The 24,248-nt window shown below is 45.0% G+C and overlaps 2 protein-coding genes and 1 pseudogene across 2 annotated transcripts; 2 read left to right on the top strand and 1 right to left on the bottom strand.

The window, feature by feature from the left end:
* Positions 1-189: 189 nt before the first annotated feature.
* On the bottom strand, positions 190-1,714 carry LOC123396730 (putative surface protein SACOL0050). The gene is made up of 2 exons (XM_045091584.1): positions 605-1,714; positions 190-508 (listed from the first exon to the last, which is right to left on the bottom strand). Exons 1-2 carry the CDS (start codon positions 1,712-1,714, stop codon positions 377-379), a joined length of 1,242 nt encoding a protein of 413 aa, XP_044947519.1. The 3' UTR covers positions 190-376.
* Positions 1,715-1,967: 253 nt separating this feature from the next.
* LOC123396719 lies at positions 1,968-4,810 on the top strand. The gene is made up of 3 exons (XM_045091575.1): positions 1,968-2,414; positions 4,286-4,394; positions 4,526-4,810. The coding sequence occupies exons 1-2, from the start codon at positions 1,968-1,970 to the stop codon at positions 4,376-4,378; spliced, it is 540 nt and encodes a 179-aa protein (XP_044947510.1). The 3' UTR covers positions 4,379-4,394; positions 4,526-4,810.
* Positions 4,811-13,243: 8,433 nt separating this feature from the next.
* Positions 13,244-18,729, top strand: LOC123396709 (annotated as a pseudogene).
* The last annotated feature ends 5,519 nt before the right edge of the window (positions 18,730-24,248 follow it).

Below are 24,248 nucleotides of genomic sequence, written 5' to 3'. Positions count from 1 at the left end.
GTGGAAATGGTCTCCCCTTTGATGCAAATTAATTTCCAATTTTCTGAATTGTTCAAACCAACAATACCAATCCGCCAAGGAGATACAATTTCTCCCTTTTCTGGTGTTAATTGACTTGTGTATTTGGTGGTTTTCCCTCTGTTCAATGCAATGCAGTGTATTATTCATAATAAAAACAAAACAAAGAGAAGAAGTATATACAGAGGTCGAATTCATCCATAAAATTCTCCACGTTCAACAAGTAAAATGAAACTGAAAATTTACAGTTCAAAAGTTATCAGGGCCGCATTCTAACCCAGTGAAGCACATTGCGATCACGTTCTACCCTATCAGCGTAATTTCACTGGCGAGAAGTTACTACTATGGATCGATCAAACTAGAGTCCATGTGCGAATTTCTCGTGGTGGCCGATGTCTTGTGAAATTCTTGACATGGCAAAGCAGCCCTTTTTTTTGCACTTGCGAGGATTTGAGCTTGACTTGTGAGAAGAATCCATGTGTTTCGTGGCCTGATGATAAGAAAGAAAAGACAGAAAGCAATATGAATTGACAGAAAACAATGCAGTTTTGGTTGCAGGCGAAATTAAACAAGTTGGAATTCCAACCTGTTCCATTCTCTTTTCGATCTCGGCAGGCTTCTTTTGCTGGCTCTCCATGAAACAGGAGAAGCAATAGGTTTTGTTGCCCTTGAATGAGGCGCAAAGCTCCACGTACTTGAGGTGGATGGCTCTGCGGTCGTCGTCCTCCTCTTCAACGGCACGAGCAGGAGCTCGACCCGCACGAGCAGAGCCCCACGGGGCCAGAGCAGGTGCCTTCTGCACCTCCATCTGGGAGCAGACGCCGAACCCCTTCTTGTTGCCGATCACGGCCGGGCCGTCGAGCTCGGCGTTATTGCCCATGACGTCGCGCTCCTTGTCGTCCGCGTCGTCGGACTGGATGCCGAACGCGCGATCGTTCTTGCTGTCGGCGTCGGCGTCGGCGTCTTCCTCGTTGACGCTGGAGAAGTAACCTTCGTCAGCGTGTTCGGTGTCCTGGGTCTCGCAGGAGAAGTAGCCGGCGTCGTCGCCCTCTTTCTTGGCCAAGTAGTCGTCGTCGTCCTCGGTCGCCTGCGCGTCGTCGCCGTCCTTGCGGAGCTCCGCCTGGCCGTCGTTCTTGCCCTTGCTGAGGTCGGCCGCGCTGGCGAGGTGGGTGTCCTGGCCGTTCTTGAGCTTGGCGACTTCAATGTCAAGCGCGCGCTCCGTGCTGCGGGCGTCGTCGGACTGGATGCCGAACGCGCGTTCCTTGTCGTCCTGGGTCTCGCAGGAGAAGTAACCTTCGTCATCGTGTTCGGTGTCCTCGGTCTCGCAGGAGAAGTAGCCGGCGTCGTCGCCCTCTTTCTTGGCCAAGTAGTCGTCGTCGTCCTCGGTCGCCTGCGCGTCGTCGCCGTCCTTGCGGAGCTCCGCCTGGCCGTCGTTCTTGCTCATGACGTCGATGTCGAGCTCGGCGTCCTTGCTCACGTCCTCGGTCGCCTGCGCGTGGTCGCCGTCGAGCGTGCGGGTGTCAGCGACGGGCACCGGCGCCGCGCGGTGCAGGTTCTTGCACGCCTGGAGCCGGCTCCATAGGCGCCATAGGAAGGCCATGAGCTCCTCCCTCCAGGCACCGCCGGGACCAGGCGCGGCCGCGCAGAGGCGGCGGAGGAGGCGGAGCACCGTGGAGGAGGCGGCTTCCTGGTCCATCGTCGGACGGCTGCTCGTGGTCGGGGTTGCAGGGGAGGGGAGGATGGCAGGGTTGGTGGGGAGGCGGTGGTGGAGCTCTCGGTTGGTTGCGAGGAGCGGGAAGGGGAAGGGGAGGTGATTTTAAAGACGGGCGACCGAGGCCGCCGAGAGGCACTACAAGCAGCCCATGGGGCTTCTTTCTCTCGCGGCCCAACAGAGATTTTTTTTTCTCGTTTCCCCCACCGGCACCGGGTCATCTCTTCCGCTCACGGCGATGGCCGGTGTGGGTGCGCAGGGGCGGCGGGCCGGGGTGGCCGCTGGCCGGTTATGTTTCCCGAGCCGCGCCGATGACGGGTGGGCCCTTCGTGCGTGCCGGTTCGACCAAACCGGCTCCGTGCCGGTTCATAATCCGACCCGAGCCCAACCACAGGTCAAACCCTTCTTCATCCTCCGCTCCGCCGGATCAACCAGCCCTTCCGCCGCCCTCTCCGCCGGATCCACCAGGCACCAGCCATTCCTCCGCTCCGCCGGCGACATCTCCCGGCCAACACTCATCGCTCGCCAGGCGCTGTGGGCGGGGGACTGGCGCCGGTCCCTCACCATGACAGGAGGAGACAGCCTGCGAGGCCGCCGCCGTGACGGGCTCCAGGCCTGCCCGTCGCCGCATCCCTCCGCATCCGCCTCTTCCCATCGCTCCACGCCCTCACCAACACCACCAGAGGTTCATCTCTCTCCCTCTCTCCCTCTCTCCCTCTTCCTCTCCATATGCAACAAGCTCACTGGAAATTAATCCAGAGTGTAAGGTCCAAGTTCTGACTAAAACTAGTTGTAATCAACTTAATGTTATGGGGGGAAGGGTCAGTGGCTGATAGTGCCCAACGCTGGTGAGAAAGTTGTTAGATGTTCATTGCAATTTTCACAAACTGGAACCAGTCTTCACTAGTGCAGTGAGCAATCAGCAGAGATGTGCATAGACTGGTTCTAATCCAGTTTTCAAGAGAGAGAATCCCTAATAGAGCCTTCTTGCACAGTTCCCCACCCTAGCAAATATGGATCACAGTTCATACGGTACACTTGTATGAGTTTCCTTATTTTATTGGATGTACTGACTTAAAGTATTGGACTTTTTAGGAAAATTTTCGTAGCTCCTGTATCACAATTACCTACTCCCTCTGTAAACTAATATAAGAGTGTTTAGATTACTAAAGTAGTGTTCTAAATGCTCTTATATTAGTTTACGGAGGGAGTAAATGATAATTGCTTTGAAAGTAGCAGATTGATGCATCCGTCACAAGTTGACAGCCTAGTACAAACCATTTGTTTGAAACCTTTCTTCTGGAAATTCGTTCGAAGCATAACTGTAGATGTCGTTATTAACAGGTTCTACTGAGCTAGAAGAATTCATACATCAAGGTGTAATCATTATACTACAAAAATGATGCAGTATAGTATCATAAAATACAGAGAACAAATCAGGTATGCTACAAAAGAACATTTACAAATTGCATGAAGGTCATATATATAGGCTTCCTTTTAGGCAACGGGTGGCTTACCAAAATGTTGATGATCAATGATGATGCATCACTCGGTTTTAGCCCGGTTTTCCGTAAATTAACTGGGCAATTCTCTTCTTCTTAATTAATCGATGAGTCATTTTTTTTTGCCTCCGTTTCGAAAAAATGATGATGCATCACCACTTATTGTCCACCCTGAGCAGCTCGTCTCTAGCTATTTTGCGAAGACCTTCCTCTTGCATGGGCACCGAAAGAAGTATAAACCTTTCTAGAAGAGATGCCCATTCCCTAGCACGAAGAAAAATTGCATCTCAGGAAAGAGATACAATAAATCATCAGTTAGAGGAGACTATTGAAAAGCAAAATAAAAATCAGGTATGGCCTTATATGAATTACGTACACACAGGACTCAATGTTGTCAACAAATCCAATTGCAGAGCAGTGAGTTGTGCAGCAGCATCCTTGCCTACTGGGCAGTTCCCTAAAATATAATGATGTTGTAACTGCAGAGCAAGGATATTACTCCATATTCCTTGACAACATTACTAGTTCCAAGTACTTCCTCCGTACCTAAATATAAGTCTTTTAAGATATTTCATTAGGTGTCTACATACGAAGCAAAATGAATGAATCTATACTCTAAAGTATGTCTATATACATCCGTATGTAGTCCATTAGTTGAACCTTTAGAAAGACTTATATTTAGAAACGGAGGGAGTAGTAGTTAGTACTATTTGGAAAGAAGATAACTTGCATAGCCTAAGAACCGTGAGCACATGAACTGGCTATGCAAACCGGTAGCTGGACATATGGTTTTTATATTATCTTGGAACAAAAGTTAGTATAGTCATACAGGATGTATATTGTACTAGATTGTATATACATGGTAAAGCGATGTGATTTCCTTGTGCAACAAGATCATTGGAAACATAAATGTACTTCTCGAAATAAACTGCAGTAGATTTTGTTTGTTTCAACAAGTGTTCGTGTCTTCAGTATTGAAATAGACTCTTATAAGGCAAAATTAATATCTGGCTACAGATTGAGCAATTTGCACTTTTACACCGCAGAACTGCAGAAGGTTAATCTTCCTGTGGATCTGAATGCTGCAAGCCTGAAGCTGCTTGAACATAATGTTACCTCTCATTTCGGAGTAAAGCACACAACGTAGCTCCTTTACTTTGCAGGTATGAACCTGATCATTTACACTGTGCATTTGCTGTCATCTGGAAACAGAATTTACATGGTGCACCCAGTATCCTTGCTTATCCTGAAATATTACTCTTGAGTTTGTAACGTTCTTCATTGCTTATTCCAGGACACGAAACAGCCTGAAGCTACAAATTGGCATCGCTGAGCCTCAAGCTAATGTTTGAGAAGCGCTGAAGGGTGAAATATGGCGGCACGTGATCGCTTCGTTTAACAGAGCTGGCGAGTCACTGTGATGTTTGGATGCAAGTTATACTCTTCATGGTTGTTGCCTTACTTTGGGACGGATCACACACCTCCTCTCCTTTAATGTAAACTCAGATTCAAATAGTATAAATCTTCAATTTGCTTATGAACGTACACAATTACTAGTAAACTTATTCCTCGGACGTCATGCCCTATTTTTTTCCCTGTATGCAAGTGCTACCCGACTGGTTGTACGAGCTAGGGAAAGAGAGAAGTCCATATTACATCTTCAAAGTACCACCAAAGTCTAAAATATAACCCTGAGCTACGAACCCGTTTAGTTTACAACCCTGAACTTTCAAAACCGGACATAAATCAACCATGAGGTGGTATTTGACTGTTTTGACCAGTCAACAGCCCAGTAAGTGTCAACTCGTCCGCCACGTCCTCCTTTGGTCAAATTTTGACCAAAAAACTGTGTCCAGAAAAATTCTCAAAAATCCACACAACCCTTGTATTAAATCTGGGAAAGTTCCAACAAATTTTGCCGAGCAGAAAAAAATTAGAGCGGAAATTCAAAAGTTGACCCAAAATGCCTGTGAATTTTGCTATAACTTTTTTATGCTTTGCAAAATTTGGTGTAACTTTCCCAGTTTTAATATGAGGGTTGTGTGGATTTTTAGAAAGTTTTGAAATTTTTCTGGACACTTTTTTGGGGCCAATACTTGACCCAAAATGGCTCTAAATTTGAACTTCTGCTGTATTTTTTCTGCTCAGTAAAATTTGTTACAACTTTCCCAGAATTCATATGAGGGTCGTGTGGATTTTTGACATTTTTTTTAATTTGTTTCTGGAGAACTTTTTGTGGGCCAAAATTTGACCCAAAATGGCTCCGAATTTGAATTTTTGCTCTAGTTTTTTCTGCTCGACCAAAAATGTTGAAACTTTCTCAGATTAAATATGAGCTTTGCTTACACTTTTGAGATTTTATTTTCAAGTTTTTTTTATCACTTTGTTTTTGTCCGAAATTTGACCAGAGGAGGATGCAGGTGAGTTGGCGCTGGCTGGGTTGTTGACTACTAGTCAAAACCTATAAAATACCACCGTAGGGTTGTTTCCTCTCTGATTATAAAAGTTCAAGGTTGTAAACTAGACGATCTCGTCGTTCGGGGTTGTGTTTTATACCTTGGTGTTAATTTGAGGTTGTAATAAGGACTTCATTCTTACGGAAAATATCAGGTGCTCAAGTGGCTTAGATGCTCTGGTGATATAAGCTATTGGGGCCGCTGGATCTCGGATCCATGGGCTCCCAAGGGACCCTGAACATTTTTGGACAATGCCCTTCAATAATCCAAGAATTGCATGCAGGTACACTAGCTCCTTTGAGATCCAGCGGCCCAGGGCCCTGTATCAAGGGAGGACCTGATATGCACTCGTATGGGTTACACACCGCCTCACTTTCTCTCTGTCCCGTTGGCTGACATGTCCTATTGATTTTGATCTCCACCTCCTCCCGTCGCCAGGCCAGGCAGGTGACGAAGGAGGCATGGACCCATGGGCTCGTGGTGGAGCGAGGGTGACTCCCTTTTGCCTTGCTATGGCGAGAGAGACAAAGGGAAAGGAGATGCTTTTTTTTCAAATTGGATTAAACTAATAAATACTCACTCTAAAAATTGGCAATGTCTAAAACCATACAATACTATTTTTAAAGGATATTGTATACTTGCAGATGCTCACATATATTCATCTCTATGAATATATGCATGTGCCTCGTAGTCGAGGGAAATGCTCTTTCCCACGGTACGAATATAGCTGGAAAGTCTAGAATAATCTAGAAAAATGCAGGCACTAGTACCGAGTCCAGTCTAGAACTTGAACTCTATGGATTGGTTTCACCACACAAAACCTAGCCATCTGAGCTTGCTAAGGATACTCAATTATCGTTGCAGCTATTCACTAGAAACATGACAGCCGAGGTGAAATCCTGGCAATTAGCGAGAATGAAAAACGGTCACTGAAAACATGGCAAGATGAGCAACAGCGGAGCTATGTAGTGTCCTGGGAGGCCTGTGGCTCCCCCAACATTGGACCAATTTGTGAAGAAAAAAATATGTGAAGGCTTAGATGAGATTTTTTTTAGCTTTGGGCTTCCTAAACCCTTGTATTTTACGTTTCGCCCCCCCCCCTTCCATTCATTTTTGTCTAGCTCCGCCACTGAACATAAGATCTTGTTTTAAATCCCTCTTTCAGAAGAACTCATCAGTAAATATACATTGTTAATCAAATCAACAAATTGTGAAATGAATATTTCCAAAAGTTTGAATTTAGTAACCAATGTGATGATGTCAGCTTGAGACCTTGTATGGATGCATGTGCTCTACCTATGGGCGCAGAAGGCCACTGAAATGGCCATACCACAATAGACTAACCTAACACACGTGGGCTAAGTAGTTTTCCACAAGAGAAAAAAGAAAAATACAGAGAAAGTTATCATCGAAGCTGATCAAGCCACGACATGGAGGGATACACTGCAGAATTATTATTCGACGCTTATTGCGACAAGTTCTCGCCATAGGAGGAGCGCGCTAGCGATTGCTTTGGGCCAGCCCATTTTACGCCTTGAGATTGGAGGGTGGTCCAGGCTCTAAAATGTTCTGGAAGATTCCAGCGCGGGCTTTTATCTTTATGCGAACCAGTTTTCTTTTTTCAGTTGTTTTCTTTACTGTTTTTTTCTGTTTTCTGCTCGCTTTCCCATTTTTCATTTTTGTTTCTTTTTTTAAAATTCACAAATTTAAAAGAAATGTACAATATATTTAGGAAAATGTTACCTTTCAGTCGAAAGATCGCGCTTTCGCGTCAGTCAGACGTAGAGCCGTTGGATCATTTTTGATCCAATAGACCACGTAGACGGAAGACTTCTTGACGGCCTTATCCTTCTTCTTGCTTGGCGCCTGTCAGTTCTTCTTTTTCCTTTTTTTTCAGCTACTCCCGCCTGCTCAAGGAGGTGCTCTAGCTATCTATCGCTGGACTTGCGCTGGTCACCAACGGTTCTGTAAGGCTATGTCGCTCGCTCCAGCTCTGTCGGGTCATCAGGGGATCGGGTCCCTTTGGTTCCTGACGCCGTGCCTGGGTTGTCGGAAGCAGACGCGACGACCGGGTCCTAACGCCCGCACGGAAGTTAGTGTAAGTAGGCGCAACGACGAGTTTTCGCATCTTGATCGTTGTTTCAAAAAATTGGAACAAATATCTTGTTGCAAAAGTTTTCTGCAACCTAACCTATGTTGTAAAAGTTTTTCTGTAACATGTTGTTTGTTGCAAAATTTTCTTCCGCAGTACCTATGTTGCAGAAAGATGAGGAAAAAAATTATGCAAGCGTTATGTTGCAAAAGTTTTCTGCAACATGACCTTTGTTGCAAAAAAAATTCGCTGCTGTACAAAGACGAAGAAAAAAATTCTGCGACAAAGCAATTGTTTCTTCAACTCAACCGTTGTTTCAAGAATTGCTGGGTCCAAAGTTATTTTGCAACAAAGCTATTGTTTCTGCAACTGGGCTGTTGTTTCAGGTTGTATTTGACCGAAGGAGGCGACCCAATTGATAAATCGGACGGCTGCGCATGCGTAATCGGACGGCTATTCGGATGGTGGATATTTGCTACGGATCCACCGGTGAACGCCTAGCAGCTTCCATATATTTAGGGCCTGTTTAATTCATATGGAAAATTGAAGGAAACATTGTAGGAATCGATTCCTATGGGCTTTTGTGTTGTAACTGCGTTCGAGACGTAGGAATCGATCGTTTCCAATCCCCTGCAAAGTTTCCTATCCTGTACTTTTGGAGAAAAATCAAACATCCACTCCCACCTTCTTTTTTGTGCGTTGGCTGAGGGAGGGGGAGGGGGGGGGGGGGGTCCTTGTAGGACGGCTTCAACGGCAAGAACAGTTCGGACGCTCACTGTTGCACCGCATTGGGTCAGCCAACCAAACACGAGCAGCTCGAGGTGCTTCAGTGCGACCGGTTGAAAAAACAAATGGGACGTTGCATAGTTAACTAACTCATTGAGTAGATGCCTTGACATGTTGACTTGGCATTGAACGTTGACTTTAAAAAAAGTTTATGCATTTGCAAAAAAAATCATTGATTTTGAAAAATAAAAAAATGGTACTCCCTCCGTTCCTAAATAGAAGACATTTTAGATATTGCACTATGAACTACATACGGATGTACATAGACATATTTTAGAATATAGATTCGCTCATTTTACTCCGTATGTAGTCTTCTAGTGTAATCTCTAAAAGGTCTTATATTTTGAAACGGATGGAGTAAAACAGAAAAGGTTTGTCAATTTCCAAAATAAGGTCATCAATTTTTGGAAAAAGTTCATAATTTTTTTAAAATTTTGCCGAATTTTATAAAAGGTTCAGGATTTTGAAAAAAAATCATCTATTTAAAAAATCCATCAATCTGAAAAAGGTTCATCGAGTTTGAAAAAAAATTCATCAGAACAGTTCACTGATTTTGTAAAAAGTTCACCGTGTTTTAAAAATAAGTTCATCAACTTTGAAAAAGTTCGTCAATTTCTAAAAAATTCATAGATTTTTAAAAAGTTCACATATTTGAAAAAACAAAACCACGAATTGTAAAAAGTCCAGGCATTTGGTAAAAAAAGAAAACACATAATGGAAAAAAGAGTGGTAAAGTTAAGTTAAAAACCGTTTCAAGAAAAGAAAAATCGGTTTGGGAAGCTTATGGAAGTTCCCAAAAGTGGGGGATTCCGCTACCTTCACAAAGAAGAAATAAAGCAAAAGAAGCTGCAAACGCATCTGTGCGCTTGTCGTTGTGGTTGGAGGGCTGCTCTCTGTACGTGGAGATGCTGGGATTGAGCCCCTCCTCGCGCACCTTTTGTTCAGTTTTAACATAGAAAAAAAAAACGGTTTCTCCGGCCCAAGTGGGGTTACCACATTGGCAACGGGCCGGCCTAGCGCATCGGGGAGGTATGCGTCCCATTGGAAGTACTGTAACGGACGCAACGGACGCAGTTCAGGATTTTTTTTCCCGGCCAGAGACAGTGCAGCTCAACAACCAGTTTTACCTTATCTTTTGCTGAAGCCTTCTCGCCCACTCATCTTCTTCCCTTCTTTTTCCCTTCTCTCACGTTCCCCAAGCTCCCATGATAGAGAAGAGATGGCCCCTCATGTCAATCCCCGTTGCTACAAATCAAAGATTGCCCCCGGAGCATATCCCTGTGTATCCCGCCGTTGGAGCCCACCGCTGCTGCATTCCGCCGCAAACAAATGCGGTGCTGCAAGATTGAGAAGGAGATCCCCACAACTCCCATGAACACTGCTACAGCGTCCGTCGCCATGGCCAGAGCTCAGCCTGGACGAGACGAGCGGTCTTTCGGACCGGCTCGTTGCTCGCTCTGTCCGGGCAGGCTCGGTAAAAAAATCGACCGGTCTGGTCCGTGAAAACAGGACCGAAAATTCTTCGAGACGGTCCGGTTAAAGCTCGGCCTGATCGAGCGGACCAATCGAAGCTCCAGTGGCATGGCGAAAGCATGAAGAGAGCATGGCGGGGACGTGGCCGGAGCATGGCTGGGGCTTGCCGGGGTCGCGGTGATGGTGTGTGAGCCGTGAGGTGTGTGACGAGGACGTGGTGGCCCAGGCATGGCATTGGTGGTCGACATCGGGGTGGCCGCCGTTCGTGGTTCTGCGCAGCCAAGGACTCTCTGGACTGGAAATCATGTCCACTAGACCTGCTTCATTTGGATCTATCATCTCCATAAAAAATTGACGAGGGAGGTCCTACATCGCCGCATCAACCATCGTCTCTTTCATCTCCGTCCATCGGCTGTCGTGCCACATTCGTTGCCGATGAGCCCCCTTAGGTGTTCTTTTTGGTCATGTAGCTTTCTCTGATTCTTCTCAATCCCCCAAACATCTTTTCGATGAGCTGTGCTCCCTCTAGCTTTGATGAGCCGTCGCCCGAGCTCTAGAGCGCGCTCGGTCCATGTCTTCGCCGGTCCTCAGGGTCCTCTCGGTCTGGTCCAAGCTTGGCCATTGCCGATCTGGTCCCTGAAGACAGGACCGCGACGCTGCTCGGTCCGGTCCGAACCGGACCGTCAGCGGCCGGTCCAAACGTCGGCTCGAACCGGGACCGGATCGGCTCGGATCGTGTCCAGGCTGAGCCAGAGCCCCATGCTAAGTGCCCATAGTGCGAAGGCGTCCTTGTTGCAACTGGTCTTTAGGAGGCGACATTTTTATTTTCTTGTTATATTTTCCTTTCACTTTTATTTTTATTTTTTCTTTCATTTTTCTGGGTTTTTTTTCTTTCATTTAAATTTATTTATTTTGTTTTTCTTATCTGGTTTTTTTTTGTTTCATTTTTTTGGTTCTTTTTTCCTTTCGTTTTTATTTCTTTGTTTTTTTTGGTTCTATTTACTTTCATTTAAATTTATCTTTCTTTTCTTTTGTCATCTTTTTTCCTTTCGTTTTATTTATCTTTTATCTTTTTCTTTTCTAATTATTTTTTACTTTCGTTTTTATTTCCCTTTTTTCTTTTTTCCTGGTTCTTTTTCCCTTTTACTTTTTTTTTGTTTTTCTTTTCTGGTTCTTTTTCCCTATTGTTTTTATTTATTTATTTTCTTTTTATTTTCTGGTTCTTTTTCCTTTCGTTTTATTTCTCCTTTTACTTTTTTCTGGTTTTTTTCCTTTCATTTAAATTTATCTTTTTTCGGTTGTCTTTTCCTTTTGTTTTTCTTTTTATTTTCGGTTTCTATTTATATCTATATTATTTTCTCTTTATGATTTCTTTTTTATTTTAACTTTTTCTTTTTCCCTATATTATACAAAGTTTATTGTGTGTTATTGAAATGTTCATTGTACATTAGAAAGTGTTCCCTATGTTTTGAAAATTGTTCAACGTATATTAAAAATGTACGATGCATATTCAAAACTTGTTCAACACATATATTTATAAAGTGTGGTTCGTATAATTGTTCACTAGTTTCAACAACATTCTACATTTCAAAACATTTCAAAACCTTACACTGCACGCTGACAAAGAAAACGCAGCTCCTAAGCATCCAGGTCAATGTCCACTAACCAAATTAAAAGTTGTTGGTGGAGTCAACCAGGGTGTGAATACTATGAACGGACCATTAGAAAACGACTAACTCATGCATGGCCCAGGACCTATATGCAAACAAATACCCGATGCTTGGTAGAAGAACGAGCCGTGAAACCTGTGATGATGTAAAGGAATTTTTTTTTCTCGTCGGTAGAGAAAGGGAGCGAATACAATTCTCTAGGGGCGCTACTATGTAAGCAAGAAAACTTGTCTGATGTAATCGCTATGAGCTCGCACTTTGAAGCAGGAGGTCTTGTGTTCGAATCTTCACTTCAGTACAATGAGGAAGCTTAAAAAAAAGTTTAATGGGGACCCCATTGCCTACAAGGGAGCTCCGTCCCTTCTTCAGTAGTCCTTAGATTTTGCTATCTTTTTTTTATCTCGTGGTACAAATTGATGGATCGGCCCAATCGTGGTGTATGTCCTCCGAAATTTTTATTTTTGAACAAAAAAATTAGAACATGTCGGGCCATCAGATGAATCCCGGTTCAGGGTTTGATTTAGACCGGGATAGTACAATTCAGGGTACAATCGATCGGGATGTTGATTTAAGGATTTATTTCGTCTTAAAATGGACTTTTTCCGCTGCATTCCGCTGCAAAAAATCACGGTGCTGCAAGATTGAGAAGGAGGTCCTCACAACTCTCATGAGTACTGTTTCAGCGTCCATGGTCATGGGCAGAGCCCCCGTGCTAAGTGCCGGTAGTGCGAAGGCGTCCTTGTTGCAACTTGTCTTCACTTCTTCTTCCGTACGACCCCCCCCTAAACACAAAGACGGCTGAGATTAAACGATACCCCTTCGTAACAAAGGGCAGGATTGTCTTTTCCCCCCGTCCCGACGTACGCGCGTCAGCCCGACGGGCGCCAGCTGACGAAACGGCGACGTACAGGAGCCCCGTATACTCGTCGTACCCGCGTCCCACCCCGCTGCGACGTGGCGTCGCCACGTCGGTCTGACCGCGGTCAATCCATCGGTTCCCGAGACCACGACATTAATTCCGCGCTGCGTCGTCAGTTCACGTTGGTTCCCGACGCCGTCGCCATTAATCCCGCGCTGCGTCGCCAGTCCGCGTCGGTTCCCCAAGCCCCCGCCATTAAACCACCGCGTCGCCAGCTCGCCGTGTCGGTTTCCGAAGCCGCCGCCATTAACCACCGCGTCAGCGTCGTCAGATGCCGCCGTTAGCCCGTTGGTTCGACGGCTCCCGAGGCGACGCCATTAATGGCGGCCCCGTCGTCGGAACCCAGTCGCGTCGTTTCTCGAGGTCGTCGCCGCTGGCCCGTTGGTTCGACGGCTCCCAAGGCGACGCGCATTCACTCCGGGGGAGTTACGCCGGCCAGCTGCCCCGTCGCCTCCCCTCCCGTCGCGGCGCTATATATACCCGTCGTCCCGCGGCTCGTCGGCACACCCGTCGCTCCCCTGCTCTCCTTCTCTACCCCGCTCTTCGTCGTTCCGCCGTAGATCCCCGTCGCCCCGTAGCTCTCTTCCTCCCTCCCCCGTTCTCCGACGACCCGGCGATGGACCATGCCGGCGGCAGCAGCTCCGACGGCGGCGGCGGCGGCGCGCCGAAGAGCAACTGGCCCAAAGCCTCGACAAGCCGCTCATGCAGGAGCTTTTCAACTTCGCCTCCTCGTCCCACCGAGCTGTCGCCTTACAAAACCTTAGCGGATTTGCAAGGACGGCTACCCGACGCTGACCAACCCCGCGACGCTGGAGCAGCTCCGGGTCCACCCCGGCGGCCACTACAACACCCACTGCCGGCACGCCTTCTGGGACGGCAAGAACTACAACGATGTCATCAGGCGTTGCCGGCAGGCGGCGGTGGTAGTGGCGAGGGCGTCCCGCGTCGCCGTCGGGCGGCGATCCCCACCCACAAAATTTCAACGAAATCGGAGACCAAACGCACGTTGCGTCACGTCCGGCATTTGTTTGTGCCGGTTTTTGAATGGAAATTCATACAAAAAACACGGATTGTCAAAAAATTCTAAAATTTGACGTGTCACCTTGTCAAGTTCATCGTGAAGGTTGGAAACAAATGAAAAAAATTCATGAAGGGTAGTTGCAAGATGGCGTTGTAGCACCCCTTCCGTCCATACCGACACCCATGGGTTGCACATGAAGTACATGCATGCATTCATGAAATTCATCCAACTTTTGCCGGCACGTGATAATGGACATGCAATGATACCACGCAAAATTTCAACGAAATCGGAGACCGAACGCACGTTGCGTCACGTCCGGCATCTGTTTGTGCCGGTTTTAAATGGAAATTCATAAAAAAAGCACAGATTGTCAGAAAATTCTAAAATTTGACGTGCCGCCTTGTGAAGTTCATCGTGAAGTGTGAAAAAAAATGAATTTTTTTAATGAAGGGTAGTTGCAAGATGGCGTTGTAGCACACCTTCCGTCCATACCGACACACATGGGTTGCACATGAAGTACATGCATGCATTCATGAAATTCACCCAACTTTTTTCGGCACCTGAGAATGGACATGCAATGATGCCTCGCAAAAATTTCAACGAAATCGGAGACCGAACGCACGTTGCGTCACGTCCGGCATCTGTTTGTGCCGGTTTTTGAATGGAATTCATAAAAAAAGCACGGATTGTCATAAAATTCTAAAATTTGACGTGACGCCTTGTCAAGTTCATCGTGAAGCGTGGAAAAAATGAAAATTTTCATGAAGGGTAATTGCAAGATGGCGTTGTAGCACCCCTTCCGTCCATACCGACACCCATGGGTTGCACATGAAGTACATGCATGCATTCATGAAATTCACCAACTTTTGCTGGCACCTGACAATGGACATGCAATGATGCCATGCAAAATTTGAACGAAATCGGAGACCAAACGCACGTTGCGTCACATCCGGCATCTGTTTGTGCCGGTTTTTGAATGGAAATTCAAAAAAAAAGCATGGATTGTTAGAAAATTCTAAAATTTGACGTGCCGCCTTGTCAAGTTCATCGTGAAGCGTGAAAAAAGAAATGAAATTTTTTCATGAAGGGTAGTTGCAAGATGGCGTTGTAGCACCCCTTCCGTCCATACCAACACCCATGGGTTGCACATGAAGTACATGCATGCATTCAAGAAATTCACCCAACTTTTGCCGGCACCTCAGAATGGACATGCAATGATGCCACGCAAAATTTCAACGAAATCGGAGACCAAACGCACGTTGCGTCACGTCCGACATTTGTTTGTGCCGATTTTTGAATGGAAATTCATAAAAAAAGCACGGATTGTCAGAAAATTCTAAAATTTGACGTGCCGCCTTGTCAAGTTCACCGTGAAGCGTGGAAAAAAATTGAAATTTTTTCATTCAAGGGACTTGCAAATTCATATGGAAAGATTTCATGTAGGAGACTTGCAAATATTCATATGGAAAAAAAATAAAAAAAAGACACCCGACGTCGTGATATTGTTTTCCCACGACGGCGGGGATTAGCGACGTTGCATACCCTAGACACAGCGACGTGATCTCGCCGCCGCCGTGCCCCCGACGCCTCGCTTTGCACCCGACGTGGTCTCGCCACCCCACCCCCCCCCCCCCCCCCGACGCCTCGCTCTGCACCCGACGTGATCTCGCGCCCTCCATCCCTCCCGACGCCGCGCCATCACAACTCCGTCACCGTGGCCGTCGCCCGTCCGTTCGCGCGTCGCCGTCCATCACCGTCACCATCCGTCCGCCGTCGGTCGTCCGTCCGTCCGCCGTCGTTCTTCACCTTCCGTCGCCGTCGGCATTGACCGTACGTCAGTGCGTCGCCGCGGCCTTCATCGTTCGTCCGTCCGTTCTTCATTCATTGGCATTATAATTGGGTAAGTATGTTTATAATGTTCATGTTATTATTTAAATATCAAGTAAATTGCATCGTACGTGACAAATTGTTTAAATTATGAAGGATGGAATTCGACGGTGTGATTCCATGTTCTGTTGAGAAGTGAGTTAGTCTTGTTGATAAACTTTGAGCAAGTCAAAAATTTACGTTTTATGAAACGGATTTGCAAGGCATGTTACAAATGTCGTCCGTTAAGATGCGTGAATTTTTACTTCACTTTTTGATCCAAGGCTATAATCAGCATAAAAAAATTCATGGTTCAAGAGTCAGCTGGTAGTAAAGGCCTTATTTCAATAGGGTATGATGATGTGTTATCTATTTTTGGATTGAAAAATTAAGGAGTTGATGTAGTTGGTTTTATTAGAATAGAAGGACAAAAAAGTATGAAAAGAATACCAACTAGTTTTGTGGACACAAAAAAGGGTAAGATCATGATTGATGATCTTATGAATAAAATTGTGAAGAATGATAACACGGATGATGACTTTGTCCGGATGACGTTTCTAGTTTTGTTAGGAATAGTAATCGCACAATCTCCCATGAATATATTCCGAAGGAATATTATGCCTTAGTTAAGGACAAAAGGATGATAAGTAAGTTCAACTGGAACGATTTTACTTTGAAATTCTTTCTTTCGGAGATTGGAAAGGTTCTACAGGATGGCCGTGTGAGGGAATGGCCACATGGAAACCTTGCCCTTTTGCAGGTATGTATTATTCGATTTATTACTCATGTATAGTACAACCGCAGTATGATATATATTATTTAAATTATTTGGTGTATTGCAGTATGCCTATTGGGAGAAAGTACAACCAATTATAGGTCCAAAATATGATCCGTTGTCACTTATGAGCCCCTTGATGAGGAACTGGACGGAACCTGTCGCGGAGAAAAGAGACAAATACGACTATGGTTAGGGTCGTGGTGTTGGAATGGTAATCCATATTCTCTAAATTTATTTTTTAATGTTACATTTCCATGGTTTGACTTATTGTCTAAATTAGATGTATAATTATCAATCTCTAATTATTGTTTTTGTAGATTGATGACAATATTACATATGAGCATAGGGTGAAAAAAATTGCTCAAGAACAAGCTGAAAAAATAAAAAATCAAGTACTAAAAAAATCTACTGTTAGTGGAAAGAAGAAAGAGAGCAACACATCAGAGGCTTCCGCGAGTAATGTTATGGACCGCATTTGGCATGAGCTGAAGGAAATACGCAAGGAAATGCGTCGCTTGCCAGAGTTATGCGCACGGGTAACGACGCAACACTATTTTACTATCGTGCATAATGTATTTCATTCACTTAAATAACTCTTGTTAATAAATATTTTTTTTAGAAGATGATTGAGAAAATGAACAAAACTGGTGTGTTCTATAGAACCGGTCACATGGAGGAAGAAGAAGAGAATCTATATGATGACACTAATGAATCTACAAATGATGGTGCATTTGGTCATAAGGAGTTTGTTTATCAGTCTGATAAGAACAACTATCGCACACCTTCTCAAGGTAAAATTAATAAGCAAAAGGACGATGACGAAGGTAATGTACCTTATTATTGCACTCTAGATTTCAAGGGTGATTGGAGTGATCCTATCGAAGTACCTGAGGTATCACATGAGAAGGCGGTCACGTCTTTAGATACAAATGAAATTTCATCACATGAATCGGGTCATTACAATGGAGTAGATGAGCAAGTGGAAAAGAGGATTGGCAAACGTAAACGCACTGCATCAAGAGCCATAAAGTCTCCTTTTGTTGTTGTTAAACCCATCAAGCATGCAAAACTTTCTGCCAAAGCGAGTAAGATTGTTACGAATCAATTTTATTTTCGTAGAACAAAGTTTATTGTAGAGTTGCGCTTACTAATTTTAACTTGTGATTTGCAGAATTATTTAATAAAGTAGATGGTAAGAAAAGTAGTGCTGACGTCGATGTAATAAAATCGAGTGTTATGTTTGTACGCGCATGTGAGCGCTCAAAGAAACATAAAGCTACACAAATTTTCAATGATGGTGTGACCGACGCTTTGACTGCAGAGAGAGCTTGTCAGATTCTGAACCGCCAATGGATAAGCGGCGATGTAAGTTATTCATATTTTTAACATTATATTTGACAACAAAGTACAATTATTACATTTGTTATATTATTTTCAGGTTATGATTGCATACTCATCTTTTTTGTTGGAGGAAGGTAAAGACGACCGATACATAATACCTACTTGGAGAGTGACGTGGCTGCTTGAATAGAGAAAGGATAAGAATGTAAACGGTAATGAGTATCAAAAAGTGTCAAATTCTAATGAACCCGTAAATAGGTGTATGAACGAGTATTTCAAAGCACCTAAGGTATGTTCTTGTGGTTGTAATGTATACAAATAATGCACTACTATTAAAAATGTTGCATTGATCTCGTTAATATTTTCTTTTTATTTATTTATGCAGACTTATATGGCTCTTAACAAGGATAACACCCATTGGGTTACGGTCGTCATGCATAAGGAAAAGGAAGAGTTCCAGATTCTAGACTCGTTGATGGAAAAAGAACTTGACAGTACAACTAGAAAACTCGTTGAGGACTTGGTAGGTTCTAATACATATTTGCATTGCGGAACCATCGTGTGTTTACATTATTTATTGAAAGTTTCTTGTGTTTTATTGCTATTTTTAGAGAAGAGAAATTGGAGCAGATATTGCAGAAGCAAATGCAACCGGATCTGTGCAGTATCCGAATGTATCCACATGGCCTATTAAAACCTACGACATACCTCAACAAGAAGATGGGTGAGTATGTAGTCAACAAGAAGATGGGTGAGTATGTAGTTGAATATAACGTTGATGTATTATATGTGTGTGATGCATAATTATTTATTGTTAATTACATGTATCAGGAACTCATGTGGATTATTTGTTCTTCATTGCTTTAAAAATTGGAATGGCGATACATGACATCGATCTTTTTCACAGGTACAAAATTAATATTAGTACTCTTTACTATGAACATTTATAGTGGACTAAAATAATTTGTGTGTTGCTTTGCAGAGATCAATTGATGGTTCGAGGGAGCTAATGATAGGGCAATTGATTTTTGCTTTGAAGAACACACTTGAGGAAATTAAAGACAAAGTTATTAGGATTGCAAGGAGAAAGAAATAGATGACATCAGAGGAGATTCATGCGTGTTTGAGTTTACTACGGGAGTAGATGATTTTATCATATTTTGTGTTTAAATATTACGCTTTGTTGTTGAAAATTCTATCAACTGTGCTATGTTTTGGTGCATACAGTCGGCGCGACGTTTTCTGCGTTCGCGTGGCGTCGGGACATGCAGTCGACGCGACGGGTTTAGCTCGAAAAACGTCGTGGTCAACGGCCCCCGCGCGACGTCGGCGCATGCAGTCCGAGCGACGTCTTTTTTTTGCACGAAAAACCAACGTCATTCTGCGTTCTCGTGGCGTCAGGGGATGCAGTCGGCGCGACGTTCGTTTGCCCAGAAACGTCGGGGTCGGTGGCCCCGCATAGTCGGCGCGACGGGGTTAACTGCTCCCGCGTGACGTTGGCGCATGCGGTCGATGCGACGGGTTTTCACCCAGAACACACAGTGCCGTCATGGCGTCGGTACATGCATTTTTTGCATTTTTAAAATAGCACAATCGATGTCTGCTGAAGTGCTCGTAGTATTGTCTTATATAAAATATGTATTATCTTAAATAACAAGAAAAACATCTACATATTGTCTTATGTAACACAATATTATTGTAGATATAAAATTCTAAAGATTACAATAACACCAATTCTGTCTTCAACCCCAATTACCGCATGAAAAAAATTATAGGTTATAAGAAAATAATTACCAAAACGAAACAACGTAAGTAAAATAACAAATATATACGTACTCTCTATTTTGGTTGCAAGTGGCCTTGTTATGACCTGGAAGTCTGCATAGTCTACATAGACGTCCGCTTTTCTCATTAAATGCTTTTGGTCTTCCATTTTTGGTCACCTGAGGAGCATTCTTACCCTGACCTCTAATATTCTGTTTAGGTGCCCCTTTGGTGGACACCTTCACTGGATCACGAATAAGAATATGATTCTGCTTAGGCTGAAATTCATCATTACTCACAAAACTTTGCTGACTGGGTTCTTCATTATTCAAGATGTCCTTATTCGCTATAACTTCTTTCATTGCTGCCAGCATCTTGTCGAATAAGAATGGGTTATGACATGCGATATGAGCAGCTTTAGCAGATACACTGCTCAACGTACTATATCTAGCTCTGGCCTCCTTACCCGTCCAACCCCATGAAAACAGATTGCTGGTGCGCTTCACGGGCAATCCAGAACTTGCTTTCTTCGTGAACCGTCACAGGATACAACACTTAGGTATTGTAGGTAAGTTGAGTGCATTCAAAACATGAAGAATATGCTTGCAAGGAAGGCCTTTGCGAGTCATACTTCGACAACTGCACTTTATAGTTTCTACAGAGTTACCTGGTGCGTAGTCCACATTAAACCTATGATCCCTGTTATTTTTCCAAGCAACCACGAATCTGTGACTGTCTGCTCCTCTTAATCTATCAATTACCTCAAGCTGATGTACCTTTTTTAAATATTCCTGCAAGATGTAAAAGTTTGCCTTCCTGAATGCTTTGGCAGCAAACACCTCAATGGTCTTACACTGAGTCACTGCTACTGGTAGAGTCTGTGAGGCCACGCAATCGTCATGTGATTCATTCTCGCGCAGGCGCATGATGCAATTCTCATAGTGTACAATCATATCAACAATTGTCATACCGTAGTCCAGATGTAGGTGCATGCATGAGTTCAGGCTCTCGCTCCTCTGATTACTATGCATACCAAGAAATAACCCACTATGCAAATATGATGCAGCCCAAAGCTTCTTCTTCCTGTACATCCTATGGAGCCATGTTTTTGTTTTCTCCGTCTGCCATTTCTGAACAAACGTGGCCCATCTCTCCTCAAAAACTGCATGTGTGGTGGCGTAGTACAAGAGTGACCTGAATTCCTTCAATGACTTGTGATGGAGGTGTTTGTGCATGTTTTTTTCAATATGCCATGAACATAGACGATGCCACACGTCAGGAAGCACCTTCCTGATAGCCCTTATCATCGCTGCATCTCCATCAGTAATTACAGACTGGGGCTTCTTCTGGCAGTTAGCTTTCAAAAACGTCTGTAGCAGCCAAACATACGTACCTTCAGTCTCATCTGAAACAATGGCGCATGCAAAAACCGTAGTGCAACGGTGATTGTTGAGACCAACAAAAGGGATAAATGGCATTCTATACCTATTCATCTTGTACGTACTGTCGAACACAGTGACATCACCATAGTCAAGATAATCCCGACGTGATTGTGAATCGCACCAGAACAGGTTGTTCAGCCTACCTTCAGCGTCAACGGTATGCTCAAAGAAGAAATCTGGATCCTTGTCCTTTCTAGCCAACATGATTCCTATAGCAGTGTCAGCATCACCTTGGACAAGCAGTTTCATCTTCTCCCTGTAGCACATATTATACAATTTCGTCCTTCCAAACCCTGTCTTAGCGTACGAACCGTACCTACTGACAAAGTTATCAAAAATGTTATGCTTTCTTATCCCAGCTCCTGCCATAGCTAAAATCTCTGCTTTCTGGAAATCTTTGATTACATTGTGAGACCGTAGGAAAGGGACTTCGTCCGGTTTTGCAAGAACATGGCTGTGATCGTCGAAGAAACTGCTGACATACCAAAGTCCACTATTTCTATCAAGCTTCACTTTTAAATGGGCTTCACAGAAACATCGACTCTCCGGTCTCAGTCTGCAGGTCCGGCCTTCCATGGTTAAAATTTTTGCCTGTCGTTTTCCTGGCCTGGAACAGAGATACCTCCTCATGCGTAAAACTTTTTGGGAACCCTTTCCAAATCTTTTCAAGTCCCTCCTGATACTGAATCCACGATCTTTGGCGTACTGGTTATAGAACATGTACGCCTCTCCTTCCGACCTGAATGTCTTGGCCATGACTTCCCAATGCCTATCCAATGTCTCTTGCTGATATTCATCATAGCTGATGTCAAGGTCAAAATCAAGATCGCCAAAATGCTCATCGTTCCCATTAGAACCATCAACACCCCCTTGCAAAATAAGACATATCACCATGTTCGTCAGTCTTTTGATATGTTAGTTTTCATGAGTAATTTGAACATGTAATATAACTTACTTCGCTCATATTTCCTTCAGTAGATGCATTCTCATCATCGTCATCATTCTCATCATCTTCATCATTATCATCATCCTCATCATTATCACCATCCTCATCATTGTTATCATCCTCATTATTGTCATCATTCTCATCATTGTCATCATGTAAGGTTCTTGTCTCAGCGTCACCATCGGTATTTCTCTGTACAGATTCAAAAGTGTAAGTGATAATACAATTTGTACGTTAGTAATAATACAACAACATATTTAAAACATACCTGGGTTCCACTTTCAGCATAAGATTGATCATCGCTGTCATAATCGTCATTGTCATCATTAGCATGTACCTATTTAAATTCAATAGCAATTGTAAGTGTTAATGTAATAACTTATATTTTCATTATTTATAGTCAACGTACACAACACTTACATTACCACTATATGATTCATCCTGACTCATATAGTTGTGTCCGAGTGATTTATTTGCATTCAATGACGAAGATTCATCATCACTACTAGAGTCATCGCCAGCATATCCGGTGTTGTCTTGATCTATTAATAGTGAAATTGGTATTGTATCAATGTACAATGAAATAGTGAAAAATTGTATGGACTCAATGAAAAAACTTAATGTCCGTCGTCGAAGGGTTGATCGACATCGTTCGACGTCGGTGCCACGTCGGTCACTGCAACCGCCGGCGTCGAAGCGGAGGGAGAGGTCCCGTCGCCGGTGGAGATGTGTACGGCGGCGTACCGGCGGCGGCGGAGACGAGACGTCGGCGGCGGAGGCGACGTGTACTGGACTCGCGGCGTCGTCGGAGACGTGTGGGGGGGGGGGCACGTCGGCGAGGTCGCGGCGGCGGAGTCGGCGTGACGAAGTTAGATTTTTTTCTCAGCCAAACCGCCAACGCGTGGGTGACGTGGCGTATGTACGACGGGCGGACGGGCGTACGATGGGCGGGCGGACGGCGCGACGTATAAGGTACGGAACATGCAATGACCATACTACCCTTATACGTTTAGGGGAGGGGGGTTGTACCGAAGAAGACCTCACTTGTCTTTAGGAGACGACATCTTACTGCGAGGTGCATGTCTCTCTCTATTGTGTGGTCCTAGCAGCGGCGCCGCTACAAACCGGAGGGGGCGACGACGACCGCCGCTGCAGCAAGGGTGATCACTACATCGTCGGTGTTGCAATGAACAACGACGGGCCGACGGAAGCATAACCGGTGTTGCAATTGAGCTTAGCCGGAGTTTCAACGGAGCTTCATCGGAGTTATCGGTGTTGTGTTTGAGCTTCATCGAGGCTTCAATGGAGTTTGGCCAGAGTTGCAACGGAGCTTTGTTGGAGCCATCAGTGCTGCGTTGGAGCTCGGCCTGAGTTGCAATGAAGCTTTGCTGGAGCCGTCGGTGCTAAGTTGGAGCTCCGACGAGGCTGTAATGGAGCTCGCTAGATGTCGCTGGTGTTGCGTTCGAGCTCTGCCAAGGCTGTAACGGCGATGCGTTGAAGGTTTTGCCCGTGCCGTCGTTGTGATCCAATAGCCATCGGTGCGCTAATCATACGGTTCAATAGGGAAACCATCCGACCAATTCGTATTGACAATTTTTTCTTCATGATCAAAACATTTTTTTTCGATCACTTATTTTTCTACGATTGGACGTGTTTTTACTCCCTAAAAAAGTAATAATTTTTCTATGTCATAGACTACATTTTATGGCCTGATGTGGGAGACGTTCTTGTGCGACGGTGCGAGTACGAAAACTATCCGTCCAGGTTTAAGAATGCTGTTCTTATTCCGTTGTCACCCGTGTCTGCGTGTTCAGAGCATCTCCAACAGCCGCGTTATACAAACGCCGTGCCGCAAAAAATACTGTATTTAGCGCGCGCGACGCAGTGGCAGCTCCAGCGGGCGCGTAAAAACAGCGCGCGCGCCATTTTCAATTGAGCGCGCTCGCCGAAACGCAATCCCGCGTTCATTATTTGCTGCGCCGGCTCCCGCGCGCGCGACTCTCCCGCGCTCGCTCCTTCTTTCTTCTGCGCTCTCTCCTGCTCTCTCCTGCGCTGGCTGTGCACTCTCTGCGCTCGCTCTGCACTCTCGCGACCGCCCCCATCCGACCGCGCCGCCGCCGCCGCTCGCGCCACTGTTCGGCGCTGCCCCGGCCTATCCCCGAGCCGCCGTCGCCGCCCGCGCCCGCCTGCGCTTCCCCGGCCTGTCTCCGCTGCGGCCGCCGCCCGCGCCCCCCGTTCAGGCGCTTGTACTGAACGAGAAACTATTTGTTTGAGTTGTAATAACTATTTATTATTGATTTATTTTGTTTGTTTGATCGTTTTTCTCACTATTTTTTGAAATGTATATGTGGTTTGTGCCTGCTGCGTGCGCTGCATTTTTTGGCACTGCTGGAGCGCGGCGCGCGCTGCATTATAGCGCGGTTGTTGGAGCCAACGCCTATCCCTGCGCTAAACCAGCCGGCG

Source organism: Hordeum vulgare, chromosome 1H (genome assembly GCF_904849725.1).
Source record: "Hordeum vulgare subsp. vulgare chromosome 1H, MorexV3_pseudomolecules_assembly, whole genome shotgun sequence".
Taxonomy (NCBI): Eukaryota; Viridiplantae; Streptophyta; class Magnoliopsida; order Poales; family Poaceae; genus Hordeum; species Hordeum vulgare.
This window is presented reverse-complemented; position numbering and strand designations above follow the sequence as displayed.